The sequence below is a fragment of the Linepithema humile genome, chromosome 4, assembly GCF_040581485.1.
Source record: "Linepithema humile isolate Giens D197 chromosome 4, Lhum_UNIL_v1.0, whole genome shotgun sequence".
Lineage (NCBI taxonomy): Eukaryota > Metazoa > Arthropoda > Insecta > Hymenoptera > Formicidae > Linepithema > Linepithema humile.
The window spans coordinates 160,336-177,868 of NC_090131.1; the positions used below are offsets into that span (position 1 = coordinate 160,336).

Below are 17,533 nucleotides of genomic sequence, written 5' to 3' on the forward strand. Positions count from 1 at the left end.
CTTTTATCTGATTCAAAGACATATTTACGATTAACTTTTGCTAGAATTCCTACAGGTATTCGCGCAATATGTGCAATTTTTCGATAAATCGCCTCTTACGTATATTAAACCAACTGTATTAAATTTATATTGATTGCCGCGTGTGTGTGAGGGCCGCTGATAAAACGATCCGAATATTTCGCGTGCTAGATTATGTTAAGTGGTACTCGTAAATTGTGCGCGCAAAAGACGGTGATTTAATAAACGATAATGTAATAATTTATGTTGCTGCGTTTATCTGCAGAAATAAATAATATGTATGAACGGAAAAGGATTTGTGACGTTGGTTAATCCTTTACAACAGAAAGCCGATGATGTTTCGAACAAGGCAATTGACACAAGATTATCTGAGTAGAGAAATATAAAGCGTGTTGTTTTTATCGGGAAAGAAATTTGTTATCGTGTATTACATCTTTTTACGCTAAACGCTACAAAATATTAAAACACTGATTGTTTAATCGGAAACATAGTCTCTATGTTATATTTAATATGGATAACCGAAAAAATGCCACAAATCAAATACTCACCATGTTTTTTACGGTGTTTTTATTCGAAACAAAAGTCTGGTTTTTTATTTAATTTCAAGCGAATTTTATTTCAATAGAAATTTGCTTTGCCACTTGACTACCGAGATATGTCATATTGAGGGTAAAAAAATTACCAAAATGAAAATATCCGTTGACTTTCAATTTTCACGCGTAAACAAAATCTGTTTTCCGAAATTTAATTCGACATTTGCTTTGCAAGATACTTAATGTTGACGAGCGCAAAATCACTAGAATAAAAACTCGACGTTACTCAGCTTGCACGCTTTTATTCCCCGAACAGGTAATGATTACAGATATGAGCGTAATGTTCATATTGCATTAGTTTTCTTAGTGACAGGTAAAGAAGCGGGTTGTTAGGCTAGGCTGAGATTTACCGCGCGAGTGCTAATTCCATAATTCATAAAGGCCAGGACCGGCGAACATTTCTTTTATTCATCTTATGGCTCTATTCGCCGATCAGGCTTGGCGAACGCGATGAATCGCAACGTCGTCCTCCATACGCGAATCACGACGTTCCGCGTGCGACGGAAAATTCACGTCCGAGTCAACAAGTGATACCTATCAATCTTGCTTGTCAGTCGAACTCGTTTCGGTCCCTACCTGTTTCATTCTCCTCTTGCCCTCTGACGATGGCTCATGTTCTTTCTACAGTGTATCATCCTTCCCTTAGGTGCTTTCGTGCCACACGCGTGATGAATACGGTTGCGTGTCATGAGAAGAAACATGTCGTGAGCTACCGGTGGTTGTTCGCAAAAAACCATGGGCTCGTTCTCAACATTATGCGATGAGCGTAATGTTGAGACGTGCGCGTGAAGATACATTTATCTATAAGCTATAAGAAAGAAAAATATATTAACACAAATTGTAAAATGTACACAATGTAAAATTTCTATTTTATATTAATATTACTTTTGCTTTTTTTTATTTAAGAATATTTGAGTTATTATTTTGAACATGGTTCGAGCTTGCAAATTTAATCGCAGCGAGAACTGAAGCGCCGCGCACAGTTACGTCGAGGTGCGGCTTCGAGGATCGATACTTGTGTGTTAGTTATCTTTCTCTCTCCTCTCTTGTCGTTGCTGCCATAGTCGTTATCGTTCTGTCGATTTTGTTCATTGTCGCCCTAGCATCAGCACGAGTAATTCATATTTACATAAATGCATTGTGATATTCTTTTTTTTTTTCTTTTTAATTTGTTATAAAATATTCTTTTTATTTTATCTCAAACTTTATTCTTGAAATTTTCTTCTGCAAGATAGCAATGTTTCTATCGAAATAAATTTTCTTCCGTCGATAGAAATTCTTCTCAATAATATTTGCCTTAGTATATCCGAGTGCGTTTTTCTGATCCCATCGATCGAAGGAGGGATCAAAGGACGAAGAGAGATGGTTTTCGCTTTTCTCACGAGCTTGAAGATTACTTAACAAGGATACTGAGGACAGAAGATGTATTCGATGAACTTTGATGCGTGCATACTTGGACTCGTAGCTATCGACACCACGTGTAGTGAGAAAACTTTTGTCGTACCTCTTTATCATCTCGATACGTATTCCGATAATGCTCGTACTCGTCTTCTATCATCTCCGTTTGAATTTTATTGGATTGGGCACGATATCAAAGAAAGAGAGTATGAGCCCGGTCTTCTATGACCCTTCGATCCTTCCAAAGATGTAGAGTGCGACGAAAGTGTAAAGAGTCATATTTATTGCTTCTCATTGTTAATCACGAGTTTCAAGAATTCAAATAAAAATTATTTGTTTAATATTAACAAGTTTAGCGAATAATTTCGCAAAATTATTTTTTTTCTGACAATAATTTCGTGGAGTTTATAATATTTATATAACGCATGAATATATCGTGCGTTTTATGTCCCGTTTTCTTACATTTGGTTTTTTACCAAATATCAATATTTTTAATGCGATAATATTAATATACATAATCACGTTTATGGTTTAATTCAATTATAGATCAAAATTATTTTATCAAAATGTATTTCCTGTTGCTTTAGCTTAATATTTGATATTACTAATAGATTCTGAGGACTTTTTACAAATTTATTTCGATCATTAGCATGATCGCTAAATACCTTAATCGATCGAGAATCGAGAAAGACATCTAACTAATATTGTTTTTTTTTTCGATGAACGGTACTCGTATAAATTCATCTCACGGTATTCACATCATACAATTTAATGAATGTTCTTTTACTCGTCGCGAATGTGGGATGACAGCTGGTATCGGAAATACCGGTTTTCGCTCGATTGGTGAGACCTCGCGTCGATGAAACGCCAAAGTGAGTTGTTGTATCGCGTGTTAACTGCAAAGTGATATATCTTTCAGGAAAGTTCTACTCTCATTAGGACGGTATAGCGGCTGCAACCCAGTTCGTTGATCGATCTCGCTATAGGTACGCATAGAAAACGGCGCAATGCGGCGGAAACACCACCAGCTATGGTGAGACAAGTATGCAAATGAATTAGGCAAGAACAAAGCTAGTTGTTTTCTTCTATAAAAAATTTATTTGAAATTTATCAAGAAATTTGCTACTACGATTAAGGTATCATATTTGAGATAACCTACGCATAAAGTGTTTCAGGTATTCAATCAAAAAGCATATATATTTCTTGTTACTTCTTGGATATTTTGTGGAATAATCGAACAGTTGCAAGCAATAATAATTTGCAAATTTAATTTGTTGACTAAACTGGAGAGCGGCAAGTTTTATGTTTTTAATAAGAGTTTGTAAATCTCCGCGAGCATTTGCTAGCAAAGAATTTAAATCTTATATTTGATAGCGTGTCAGTATACAAAAGAGACGTCTTGCATTTATCTAAAAACCTAGCCGGTGACTTTCATAACGAAGAAAACTTTTACGTTCATTAAAAAATTAGATAATCTGAACATTTAGACATGCTGGCAAAGTAGGACTTGTATATCACGTGGAAGACATTCCGCATAAAATGTATCATTCGTTACATATCAGCGTGATTCTTGCTTTCGTATAGCCAATACAAATAAGAACATAATACGCACAGAATGATGCCGTTTTTCGGATGTAGACAAATCATTATTTAAATTAAGTCTTTACTTCAATTTGATTAAACTCGATTTATATCGCAAAAAGCATTTTTTGGACTTTATTGACTTTAAGGAAGACTTTGATAGCAGTGACCGTTCTCTCTGGATATTAATTGCTTTATATCCGAGAGTCGATCTTTGTGCTTTGCAATCTTTGGCTAGGTCATCTTTCATACCATTGAATTGAATCACGATAATTCGATCGTTTCTTTAGAAAACGACGCAATCATTCGCGACAGCAATAAAGATCGCGCGAAAGAACAGCATCTATTCGATGATACTATCTCGCCGATTCAACGATTTTGTGTGTGACATTTGTTCGTTACGTGAGAAAATCTGTATTCGCCAGAAATGACTCGTTATGAACGTTATTACGACACGCGCTTGGACGACGATCCCAATTTCAATCAGCGTGCATTTTTACGTCCCAATTGTGGAAAGTTTTACCAGCATAGATATGCGCATTAAATGCGATAATAAAAACTGGCGATCAGATTATTAGATTGATTCGAAAATAAAAATAAAAAGCAAAATTATAAAATTATTATTCTTATATCAAATAACAATTCTCTCAATTTTATTATTGCATTTAATGCATCTTTGAATGATTTTGCTTGATTTAATTGAAAGATAATAATGACTGAATACTGGGAGCAAGCAGAAAGTATAATAGATATGACTAAAGGGTGGGACATCTTTTGATGAGATAGACCGTTGTACACCAGGCTACCAAATTTATAAAATATAAAAATAAATAGTACAGTCTGTTTGTATCTGTTTGTACCACACTTTTTTGCTTGTACTTCGAAGGTTAAAATTATAGAGGAGTTAAAAGATGATCAGCACCCAACTTTGAGGTGCACAAACAGACTATACTATTTATTTTTATATTTTATAAAGTTGATAGCCAGGTTTACAATGGTATGAGATAGTGATAATATCACTAATGTAATGTTTCATTTTTCTCATAATCTTTTTATAGCTATATCTAAGAGATATATCATTGGAAATCTATTGTAACAAGGAGCTTCATATCTTGTCACCTTTTCTGTTACAGTGAGATTGCACGACAGTATACAAGAAGAGAATTTCCATTATCTCGTCTTTGATCTGTAAGTATACCGAATCGTTATTGCTGTTGTACCTAATTTTTAATCTTTATGCACGAGCCTTGTATTCTCTTTAGACAGATTGTAATAAATTCCATTTTATACAGCAAAATGATGATTAAAATCTTGAATGATGACAATTTATCGGTGGATGTGAGAGAGAACTCGTTTCTATTTTTTTTTTTATTTTTTTAATTTTTTTTTTTAATAGTTTCTCGAGATATGTTTGTATTCGAGTTTATATTATTCGTAAAAATTACGCATGTATTTTATACGTAATTAGGAAAAATATTATATTGTCCAAGATTTGTATTACTTATTGCTGTGTAAGAGCTATCATTTCATTTCTGTAAAAAAAATATCTAGTGACCATAAAACATCTCTCTACACCCCATCTTCTTCTATTAATAATGTTATTCGTTTCTGATGTGCGCGATTGTGTTGAAAGCGCACTTCATATACGATCAAACTAACGATCTTCGAGTCTTCATCTAATCGATTCGCGATTCTATTAACAAGCTCCCGATGGCGGACAACAGCGAGGCAATTTGTCAGCTTTAATTGCATGAAACAGATACCGATCTATGGTCTTTTAATATTGTCGACGGTCGATGTCTGCGTCAATGAGACGAGAAAGTATTGCGCCTAATTTAATTTCTGCGCGGAAACACGCGCGCATTTTGTTACGGATATTCGTAACGTTAATTCACCCCGTGTTATAAATTTCATTTCTTTTTCTTTTCTTTTCTTGTCATGTGACTTTGCTAATTTGCCACGCCACCGATTAATCCCCGAGTTATGAGAGATTTAATTTCGCCCATTCGTCTTTCACTCAACTGTTTTTCGTTGATTCGGCTCGATATTTTCGGCCCCGCGCGCCGAATTTCCACTTGAGCAGTTAATCTTCCTAATCCTGTTTAAAGACACTCGCGCTTTATCGTACTTTTATTCCTAGCACATAATTTTGATTGTTGTTTTATGCAGATTTCTCGTCAAATGTTTATCGTATTCATATAATGTTAGAGAAAATTCTGAATGTTTTTACACTAAGCTGGGGTATAATGTTCCAAAACGGATAAAATATAAAAGATATCTTGTTGCACTACCGCTTACACGTTATAAAAATTTACCCTACTTTTATTTTTGGGGTTAAACGTTTCGCTACTTCTATGTTCCGTTTACACGCGATTTCGCGACGCGTTCGCAAAATGAAATTGAAACGTAAAACGCTTACAGAGTCACCGGCGGGGAACTGTTCGAAGACATCGTTGCTCGGGAATTCTACAGCGAGGCCGACGCCTCGCACTGTATTCAACAAATCCTGGAAAGCGTTCACCACTGCCACCATAATGGAGTTGTGCATCGGGATTTGAAAGTACGTAGAGAAAAAGGGAGAAAATGTGTCAAACGAGGTCTCCGCGTTTGCAAAGTCAACGTTGAATGAAGCGAACGAGCAAGCGTGAAATTCGCGTGATCTATTTCTTCACAATGCATTTCCGCATTTCCCAATATTTGGCGCTCTATTCTCCACGGGATGTCTTGGGAAGTCTAAATAATCTAATAATGGTAAAATAATGGATATTCCCTATCGCGTATTCTCGCGATTGCAAACTTAAAATTTATCGGCATCTCTCATTTTTCAAAATTAAATCACTCGATAGTTCGGGGTCGCGTTTTTGTTTCCGACGAAAGAAAATCCGCGCCTCTCTGATATTATCATTAACACTTTAACACCGATCAAATTGCGCAGAACGCTTAAATCTTATTTGAAATCAATTTTAATCGAAATTTCAACTCACGCGAGAAAACGCAGGATGATTATAAAGGAGAGTGGTTAAAAAGGAGAGTGTATACGGCAACGTCGATGAATCTGCTGTTTTCTGTTGCAGCCCGAAAATTTACTCCTCGCGAGCAAGGCGAAAGGGGCGGCTGTGAAATTAGCGGACTTTGGCTTAGCAATTGAGGTGCAGGGTGAAGCACAGGCATGGTATGGTAAGTATGGCTGATATTCTTTTGATAATTTCGATTCGCTGAGACTGCAGATTTTTGTCGATCCGGACCAATCGCTGATCAATCGCTATTTGCGCGCAATTCCCGTGAACGGGGAAGAGCATGTGTCAAATGTGGTACTTTGACTACACAAATGATATTTAACCCTCAATTGACGATCACTCGATCGTCTATTTCCTCACCATCGGATAAGGATCATTACGAAAGTTCGGTTGTAGCGAATAATCACACAAATCGCATTGCCGACGGATTATTCGATTGCAACTAGAGTTGTCGAACACTGCTCGATTGTTAGTGATCCGTGTAAAATCTTGCAGAACGTAAAGTACATAGTTTCACATCTTGAATTCTTCACGCTTGATTAAATTTATATAGTCAGATATTTCGATTATAATAGCAATTTTTCACATTATTTACACGCAGCAAACAGAACGTTAGATCGTCAACGATGCGCTAAAATTTCAATACGATATATCAACGAGGAAAGTGTGCACAAAATACGATTAAATATTACAGTTTAATAATAGATATGTGCTGATCAATCTTCTTTTGAAATGTCTGCGTTGTCCACAAAGTTACAACAGAGATATTGAAATATTTGTTCGTTAGGTCAGAACTTTGAGCGACACAAATTCGATCTAAATATTTTCTTAATATCAGTAAAAATAATAGGAGATTTGCCAACTATCGTGGCCCAAGTCGCAAATTTGACATCTGATACTATAATTTACAAGTGAAATATAGTCTTCGCTATCTCTCTTTTATCCGATTTGCAATATCCACCTTTTCTTCGTATCGCATAACATATCATTTTCTTATAGTAAGAAACGCGTTAGCATCTTGCGGGAAATGTCAGTATCGAGACTGCCGCAAACTTATTTTGATAGAATAAAGTGCTATTATGTACATTCGTTGAGAAAAAATGGGAAGAAACTGTTTTTTAATGTCGGAGCAAAAGTATTTTTCTTATTATTGCACACACGTGAAGGCGGTGAAAAATAGGATTTTTAAATTTGCTCTTACGTGCTGTTTAATGATACATTGTTTTTCATATTATCCGCGTGCACCTCGATCTTTGTGTTTATTTTACACTCTGTTTGTTTGATTTACATATATAGATATACAGATATACAGATATCTACTAGCTATATGAGTCAGTATATCTGAATACAGATCTCATTGAAACCTTGTCAGCCAGCTGGCTGCTCCTTTTGTTCTACTTTATGCAAAATACGCGCAGAAGTTTTCCAATAGTATGGCGAAACTTTTCCGTGCTTTTTCTATGCATGCAAAAAGACCCACAAACCTAGATCTTGATTTTAAAGTCTTTTACGAATTCGGAGGCAATATTTTTCTGCAAAAAATTGTGCTCCGAACAATTATTTACTGAATTTTTTATACATTGTTTTACATATCAAATATCTTAAAAATGTGAGGTCCTAAATCTAGTGTTAACAATTAAATATGCTATTTAATTGTGTTTGGAGAGATTACCGTTTAGACATTACACTGCTCATTCTAAAGTTACTTTTCAATTAACTTAAAAATTATTTCGTTAAAATTAAGATTGCGCTTTCTAAAACATTCTGTATTCTGATACGCAATTACGTTTTCTAGCAACACTTGTCTATCTCATTTTTATCCCGACAATCGCTTTTTTTTCTTTTTGCTCTTTTGGATGCTGAAAACGTGTACGTATTAAATCTGTCAGACCCTCTGCAGAAAATTATTATTATATGGTGCACGTGGACTTGCACAGAGAGCTTTGGTGAGAACATTAAAACACGAAAGATTAGAGGACGCAAAACGATGGACAGTTTAATGCAATTTAAATACATTATCAGTGGAAAAATCAACATTTATTTTATCGCAGTTTTGTCATTTTTGTAACGCGCAATGCTATAACACTTTCAACGATGAGAACGATTTCATTTTTATGTAGCGTGACTTAATACGAAAACAACCAATGTCACTTTTTGGTTAAAGTAAGATAATGAATTTTAAGATGTGCCGTTTTTTTTTAATAAAAGAATTAGAAATCTTTCCAGGAAGATTAAAGTTTGAATTGTAACCGCTTTGTTTTTAACCACAACTAATTTTTCTTTTTCGTACATTTTCCATGATATCTCTGTCTTCGTACTGTATTTATGCCCAGAATTACTTGCGAGCTGTTTAGTATGTTACTGAAAACATTTTGACGATTGGGATGGCAAGATGAATACAAAAAGATACAAAAGATATGTCGCAATCGCAGACATAGTATTTTCGAGGACAATCATACGCGGTTTAACCGTGCTTTTGCCGCCCCAAAACTGCTGCCCAATGACTGCAACCGCGGTTACATAACGACGGTGTGTGCTTATTGAAAATTAATTACACGTATATTTTTATGGCAAAATGCAATAAAATGATTAGGACAAAAATCGAAAAAATATGAATCTCGCGACATAACGTGCGCGACTGTTCGGATTGTATAGGTAATATTTTTCTCGAGGCCATTAGTCGAAAATATTTTATCGCTGTCATTTGTGTATTTTTCGTGAATTTTATAGCCTCATGTCGAACAATCAGATAACTGACGCGCAAAAATTCATAATTTACATGTCGCAACTATAATAACCATAGGAAATTTTCAACACTAATGAAAACAAATAAATGATGTCGCATACTGCTAAATTATGTACATAGTTTATGTTTCGAAGCTAAATTGCAATAATAATCGATTCGCCATCAGTCTTGAATTCTTCCTATAACGAATCTGTACCTATTAAGAAGTGAAAAATTGTTCGCGGCAGACATTTATATTTGTCTTTCGAATACTAAGAATCAGTTTAGAGAATGATAATATCTGAGATGTGATTTCGTGCATACAACAATTTGATTAAATCCGATTCTTCCGCCCTATACTGACCGAATCAGCGTCCGAGTATCTTTGAGGAGAAAATGAATCTGAATGATTGGTAATAAGGTTTCGCTGGAACGCCCGGCTATCTCAGCCCGGAGGTACTGAAGAAGGAACCGTACGGAAAGCCAGTCGACATATGGGCGTGCGGTGTCATCTTGTATATCCTTCTCGTCGGCTATCCGCCGTTCTGGGACGAGGATCAACATCGGCTCTATGCACAGATCAAGGCCGGATCGTACGACGTACGTATCGTACGATTTGTAAACTTTTTCAAAATATTGGAACACTGTTTAGAGATTTGATGAGAGATATATTGAAAAAGAGAAGAAAATCTTTGTTGAGGGAAGCTCTACACAACAACAAAATTGACTGATAAAAAAGTTGCGTGGAGTTTTCTTTCTTGTAATATATTTACGTGATTACGTAAAACTTGGTGAAAAATTATGGAATGTTGTTCTCACACTTGTTCTGCTCAGTATCCGAGTCCAGAATGGGACACCGTCACGCCGGAAGCCAAGAATCTTATCAATCAAATGCTGACGGTGAATCCAGGAAAGAGGATCACTGCCAGCGAGGCATTGAAGCATCCATGGATCTGCGTAAGTTTGCCTTTCTGCGATCGATGTAGTTCAGGAATTTATGTTATACGTCTATATAATTTGGAAGGAAAAATATAATTACTCATTTGATATATATATGATTGGCTCGCGTTTAACTCTCGCACGATATGGAAACCTTACTACAAATGTCACTCTTGCATAACATTTGAGTAACGCGATGTTATGTAAAATATGATATATTATATCGGTAATTTAATATCTTAAATCAATTGGATGAAATAAAGATACATTATGTATTAACAATATTAACAAAATAACAGTTTCTACTAAATGGGTAACTATCAATTTGAATTTTAATACCAAAATTGTTTCTTCTTCGTTATGTTTCCAAGTCCGACTTTTGTCCGATCTTTTGTTGGCACTGACCAAATCGTATCTTTGTCATCTTCTCTTAACTGATCTCTACTGCGCATCAATAAAATTTCACTCTCAGTGAAGCGTATGAAGTAAAATCTAATTTCGCGCTACTTAATTCAATCGTTCTCTCAAGACAATGTTTTTCAGTGTTTCTGTTTACTTTGTGTTTCAGCAACGTGAGCGTGTTGCATCTGTGGTGCATAGACAAGAAACCGTGGACTGCTTGAAGAAATTCAACGCAAGGCGCAAATTAAAGGTAAGTCTCGACAAGTTTTACTTCATGTATCTTTTTATTTTTTTTGTATTATTTGTTTTTGTATTATTATATTTTTTGTATCATTGAGCCTTGATTTTTGTTACTTGATACGAATACGATTATACGATTTCGCGATTTCTTTGTTATAAATCTATGTTTGTTATATAAACGAATAAGTTGTTTCACCATACGATAAATAAAGATATATTTTTCTGTTTATATAAAACAATGTCAAATTTAAAATAAAATTCATGGAATTTTATGGATATTACAAGATACAATTTACACGTTTAAAATATAAAACGCAATATTTTTTTATTTGTCTCAATGAATAGGTTTTTTTTTGTTCTTTGTAATACAGTTTTACTGATGCAAATTATTATTTATTCTAATTAGTATCGAAAATTATTATATTCAGACTAAACACTCCGAATAATTATTTTAATCAGACAAATGGAAATTGAAATTCGCGAGGGACTCATCTCGACAAATATATGAACGGTGTATGCATAGCTTTTTTACAAGAATTGTTAAGAGACCGAAATTTGTTTGATTCGCGATCATCAGTTGCTAATTTTAGATAGTAGGCACGGAAATATAATCGCGGTAATCGCGCGAATTCTCGTTTTCGCCGACCGCAAAATCTCACATATCAGCCCCAACCATTTACAGATGCAAATTCCATTATGTCCACTTATCACGTGGCAGTCTAGATTGCTTCCGCGCGGCGCTATGCATGTTAGTAATATCTATAAAATTAGAACGCGACATGGCGCATGGTCGTCAACGCTAGTATATGTAACTGTTATTCAGTGAATTTCTCTCAGGAGCTATCATCGAACGAGAAAGATCAACTTCTCGTCAAGTATACGTTGGCGCGTAATCTTTCGAAAGAAATTTGACAAATTTTGTGAATGTGTTGAGTGGAACAATTCTTGAATAGTGAAAGATAAAGAATAGTTATAATTTTCAACGATTTATCAAAGATTGTTTCCAATTGATATTACAACACTGAAAGAAATTGGCATTCTTTTTAGTCAAGTTTATAGTATTTATGATTTATTATTGATAGGGAATATATGAAATCTTTTTGCAAGAATTTCAAAGATGTATTAGAATCCATGTAATCGTTTGTCACATAAACTCTTGAATCACTACTTTGATTGACGATAGCAAAGTCAATCAGAACCAAATAAAATGCCTTCTTACTTCTATGGACATTTCTACGCTCCTGTCGTTCGACATGTCGATTAAACGATGACAGTACGACTCTACCTGTCGTTGCAATCGCCGCACTCTCTCTCTCTCTCTCTCTCTCTCTCAGCGCAGTCTCATACCAGAATAAAGAATATCGCTTTTTATCGAAGCCACGTATGTGTAACACGTTTGTTCGCCGTTCGTCGAAATGTGCCGAAAGTTTAAAGCATATGATGAGAACAATGCGTGTTTCTCTCAAAGAGTTTCGATCTAATTGACTGAAGAAGTAAGAGTGCGAGAGATTCGATAAAGATATTAATGCATTTATAAAAATTTAGTCGTGTGCTTTTTTTCACCACGCATAATTCCTTCAAGTCCCTCCGCGGACTAGTGGTTTCTCATCGCTAAAAAAATTACATCACAAGTTTAAGTGGATAATTTTCTCGAGTCAAAATGCACAGCACGTTTTGAAAGCGGTGCGAATTAAATTATCGACATGTTGAAACTCGCTTCTCTTACGAATCGCCTTGATAATGATTGTCAAATAACAATGCTCGGAAATTATACAGTCGAGATCAAGCTTGGGATCACTTATATCGGTGCGATGCAATTGTAATTGCGTGTTGGATTAATTAATGTTCTTTTGACCGCGGTAATCGTATTTTTGCGCGAGACCGTCCGTCATAAAAATCAAATGTCGCAACATTAATTATAACGCGATCCTTTAATAATAAAACGAACGAGCGGTCACTTGTGTAGCGAAATATTAATATTCGAAAGCAAGCTCTGAAAATATTGCGCCAAACAGTACGACTCGATTCTTTTTATTTTATTGTTTATTTAATTTATTGTAATTTAGTTTAGAAAATAATATAATGCTAAAATACATAACTGAAGAATAAATATATTTATACTTTATATTGATTAGAGTAAAGAATTGCTTTTGTGTGTCAGATCATCAGTGGAATTACGTAACAATAGTAATAGGGAAATTACTTGAATTTATATCACAAATTGCCATCAATTTCTCAATTTGTTCTACTTAATTTTAACGTGCTCAGTTCAGCATGCATCATTGATAATTGCATTGTACCAATGTTACGCACTTACAATTTACGCTACGAATGTACTTTCATAGTGTACTAAATGCAAAGATTTTTTTATGCATTGTTTGTAATACAAATGGAATTCTAGTGTTACGCAATTAGCAATTTTATATTACAGCAGACACAATTGTAACTGGAGTATTTCGTAATTTATATCATAACTCACATTGAAAGACTAAGTGGAAAATCTTATTACTAATGCAATTTGCTGCTGTATCATGAAAGATGGACCAATTCATCTCATTGCTAGTAAATGAATGAGTTTCGAGACACTTGCAGGCGTTGTCATTCCACCGTGCGCCAACTTGGAAATTGTCGTCGTAGCGGACATGCATTAAGGACATAATCGGCCAAACGCGTAAAAATGGCAGCAACGTTGAAGTAGCATTTGACCCGAATGCTGATTAAACTTTCGAGTTTATAAAAGTGCAAATACCGAATAAGAAGATTTAACGAGGCTCTCTCTTCTCGTTTACGCGCACAGATTGAAACATGCGGGCGCTGAGAAATAAATTTATGTTGTGCAGACAACGGGAGGCAACCGTCCGAGGTAATGAAATTTTTATTGTCGTCGGAACGCAAAGTTTCGCGCCAGTGTGTATGTATGTGAAGCTGAGACATATCATTTCGTAAGCACTCGTCAACTAAATATTAAGAAATCTGACTTTAATTTTATTAGAAAGATTCAATTGTGATTGGTACTTTTTTCAGCTCTTAGAAAGGGCTCAAGTTCTTTCTCCTAGTACTTGTAAAGTAGAACTCTAAAGCTCTTGGAATCAGATAAAAGATGATAAAATACTGGTCACGAGACAATCCGAGGCGCAGCATAAAGATTCTGTCTGTTCTCAGTCTGTTGCAAATCAATTTCTTTGATTTGATAACTAAAATTGTTTCTTTTATTTACCACGAAAGTGCGGAATTGTTAAAAATTATGCGAAAATGTTTAATAGTTTAGATTTCCACGGTTTAGCATCCCGATTAGCATCGATTACGATGAAGGTGTTATTTCATGACATTATCCTTATAAGAAAATTTGTTTATATTTGTAACATTTGTTATAAAAAGGATGACAAGTAGAGTTATCTAGGACTATAAAACAGTCCGTATTGATTGTAACGTACAACATCCGTCAATTTGCACAATCGGGATGGTCCTCAATTTGCGCTACTATCGCGCAAAAACAACTGCCGCAAACAATAGTAGAAGTACAGATTGATAAATCAAACGGCGGAAGGAGAGCGATGTTTCAGCTTTTACACAAAAACACAATCGGCGCTTTTACATTATATTACAGCAAAACTGGACAGTCGATAGACAGCTAGCGATCTTTGTTGGAAGCTCGAAATTAGAGACAATAGTCAGTTATTTCACGTTTTTTGCTTCAATTACGCGAGAAACCAATGTCGATGGTCAACATTCAATACTGTTAAACGTTACGCAGATAGCTCGGTGTTTAGCAGGTGCTAATTCGGCCATATCTGATGCGATTAATTCAGATGCTTGTTAAAATTCATCAGGGAAATATATAGTGAGCCAGCAACCCACTGTGAAAAGATCGAATACAAGGCAGAGCAAAATGTTGGATAAAGTCCATGATTTGCGACGTTTTTAAATAGCCACAGACGGGGATGCGAAACTCTTTTCTTGAATTGTGCGATCAGTAGCTATCGGTAGGGCATAGATTATCAGTAAAGACATTTTATCTAATTTTTGTTTCTATTGTTATTGAAAAATAATTCAATTATTGACAATAAAGGATCGATTGGTCAAAATATTTATGATAGGTACCTGGCTGGGGAGAGCAATTCTGAGTTTCCGACTTTTTTTCTTTCTGAAATACAAATTAGACTTTGCTGGATTAATTGCTGTTTAATCTTAATTAATTCGACTGTGTTCCACTGGTGAAAGAATATCGATAAACTTCCGTGCTCTGAGATTTGATCACCTAATCGAAGTGTGTGTCATGACTTGAGGAATATCATGAAACGAAAATGATTGACAATATTGTTAATTGGTCGCGATTCAAAGCAGATGTGCGAAAGACAAGATACATTGCTTTGTTTCAAGTAACAGACGCAGCATATTCTTTTGAGAATCTCATCTAAGATGGACGGCTTTATTATAACGGTATAAAGTTCGACGACACGCCCCGAACCATTATGGAACTGTGAAATTTTGTTACTGTATACAACAATGTTCCCAACTTGCCGCGAACGTCACCGGGTTTGATGAAAGAGAGGAGAGTTTACGAGTAAACTTGAACCCGAAACTCCCGTATAACATTTCGTCCTTTCTCTTAAGGTTATTTATCAGTCGCTCACACGCTCATTCGTGAATTATTTTTCTTGTAATTAAAGGGCGTCACGTTATGATTTGCAGTATTTTTGCATTTCAAACATTTATAATCATGCACATGCTCGATTTGCGCTAATTTTGTTACATCTTTCATTTCACGATAGATAATCGATAACAGAACGAAATGTAATTTAAACACAAGTTTTACAGTAATAATACTAGAAACTGTAAAAAATATAAAATTGAAGCTCTAAAGTCAGATGATTTAGGTAATGTTAACTGTATAAAAAGCTCAGGAAATCAATATCTATTTTAGAGAATCAATATCTTTGCGTTTTATATCTTATTGTATATCGTTGATTATACGTGTTTTATATTTTACTTTACTATACTTTACAAGTCGCGCGCTTGCTCGCGCTTCCCCCCCCCCCCTCTCACTTTCTCTTTCTCTCTCGTTTGCCTTCGTCCGGCTGCGCGCGGCTGACAATAATCGTCTTTTCGCTTGCTTTTTGCAGGGCGCTATACTGACAACCATGTTGGCGACGCGGAACTTTTCCAGTAAGTATGATGCACAGGGTAAGTACCTCCGGCCCTCTTCAGCGCTCTGTATAGACCACGACAGACAGTACTTTTATATCTCCCGTTAAACTTTACGTCCTCGTGTCTCTCTGTCTACGAATTCATCCTTCCAACAACCCACTCCGTGCAACAAAATAACTCACCTCGTCGTTCATTCGTCTTGCACTATCGCCATAGAGAATCTGTTCATCCGCCTTTCCGCTCTTTTCGGAAAAGGTGCTTCATAATGCAGTCGCAAAAACGCGATACACGTAATACTCAAAATCACTGGCCTTACGATAGAAATTCATACGAAATTAATCAACATGAAGAGAGAATTTTCTGTCTTATAATTTGGCGACTCCTTTCTTTCGACAGCACTTGACACGCCAAAGAAATTTTCTTTTCGCTAAATCTACCATCTTATCACTTCGTTACATATTTATGACAAATTATTGATTTTTTTTTTTTTTCTTTTTCTCTTGGGGTAATTTGAGAATTTACCGAAAGTTTTGGTATTTCTGTGAAAGCGATTGCAAAATAGAGCATCTGTGAACGTTTTTGCTCGTGCACAGAAATAAATTAGAGTCCTTTCCTTGATACTCTCTTGCATTAGACGTCGGAGGAGCGAGGATATGAATAGAGAATCGAAGGGTTACATCAGCGTTGATAATCGATATGCGAAAATCATCATCGACGCGGCTTTACAGTTAATTAGATGTTCATCAGGCAAACAATCGTGTTTCATCCTCACTCGCTCGGCACATTGGTTATCATGATACAATGTTCATCCCTGCCTACCTTTGTATCTCGTATAATCGATGCACATAGCTCGCACCTCATATCCTGCAAGGACCGTGGCACGTTACCCAGAAAGCAAGATCTTAGCGATTTGCTAAATACACGTCATCTACTTTACTTTACGTAATACGAGTGACATAAGCAGCATATTTAAAAAAATGTATCTTGCAATCGAGTAAATACTATATTCAAGTAATTTTTTTGTTTTTGCATTAACGCTCATCGCAAGATGCAAATTCTGGGTAACGCAAATTGTCGCAGTGGACTCAAGCAGTTTTCCTTTTCATTGAATCGTCATTGTAATCACGTCGTCGTTTGGTACAACTAGAAGGTACAAATCATCGAATCACGTTTCGTCGCTTTCGAAGTTATTCTTTCGATCGTCTAATGTGCCGTGGCCGTTTTTTCTTTTTTTAAGGACACAGTAAAATTGAGATTGCTATAATATTAATCACCAAGCACCTGCCTAAATGTATCGATCAACTATACTCCTTATTTCGTTGTTTGTGTAAATATATTCTTCTGACAAAATAGAATGTCAAAAATATATATTTTTTGAAAGTTACAACCATTTGTTAAGAATTTTAAGAATAAAAACAATTCATTGAAAATCTTACAATTCTGTAGGAACCCCTGAGTATAAAAGTAGAAAT

The 17,533-nt window shown here is 35.5% G+C and overlaps 1 protein-coding gene across 26 annotated transcripts in view; it reads left to right on the forward strand.

Moving 5' to 3' along the window:
- Positions 1–17,533, forward strand: part of CaMKII (Calcium/calmodulin-dependent protein kinase II) — a 102,279-nt gene that overhangs the window by 42,725 nt on the left and 42,021 nt on the right. For 17 of the 26 annotated variants that reach the window (XM_067352727.1, XM_067352732.1, XM_067352726.1 and 14 more), the window contains exons 4-10: positions 4,724–4,778; positions 6,012–6,150; positions 6,665–6,767; positions 9,754–9,932; positions 10,167–10,289; positions 10,840–10,923; positions 16,037–16,097. In XM_067352727.1, the coding sequence (XP_067208828.1) occupies positions 4,724–4,778; positions 6,012–6,150; positions 6,665–6,767; positions 9,754–9,932; positions 10,167–10,289; positions 10,840–10,923; positions 16,037–16,097 (744 nt within the window). The remainder of the gene's footprint in view (positions 1–4,723; positions 4,779–6,011; positions 6,151–6,664; positions 6,768–9,753; positions 9,933–10,166; positions 10,290–10,839; positions 10,924–16,036; positions 16,098–17,533) is intronic. The other 9 variants (XM_067352728.1, XM_067352735.1, XM_012362030.2 and 6 more) reach the window with 1 other exon arrangement.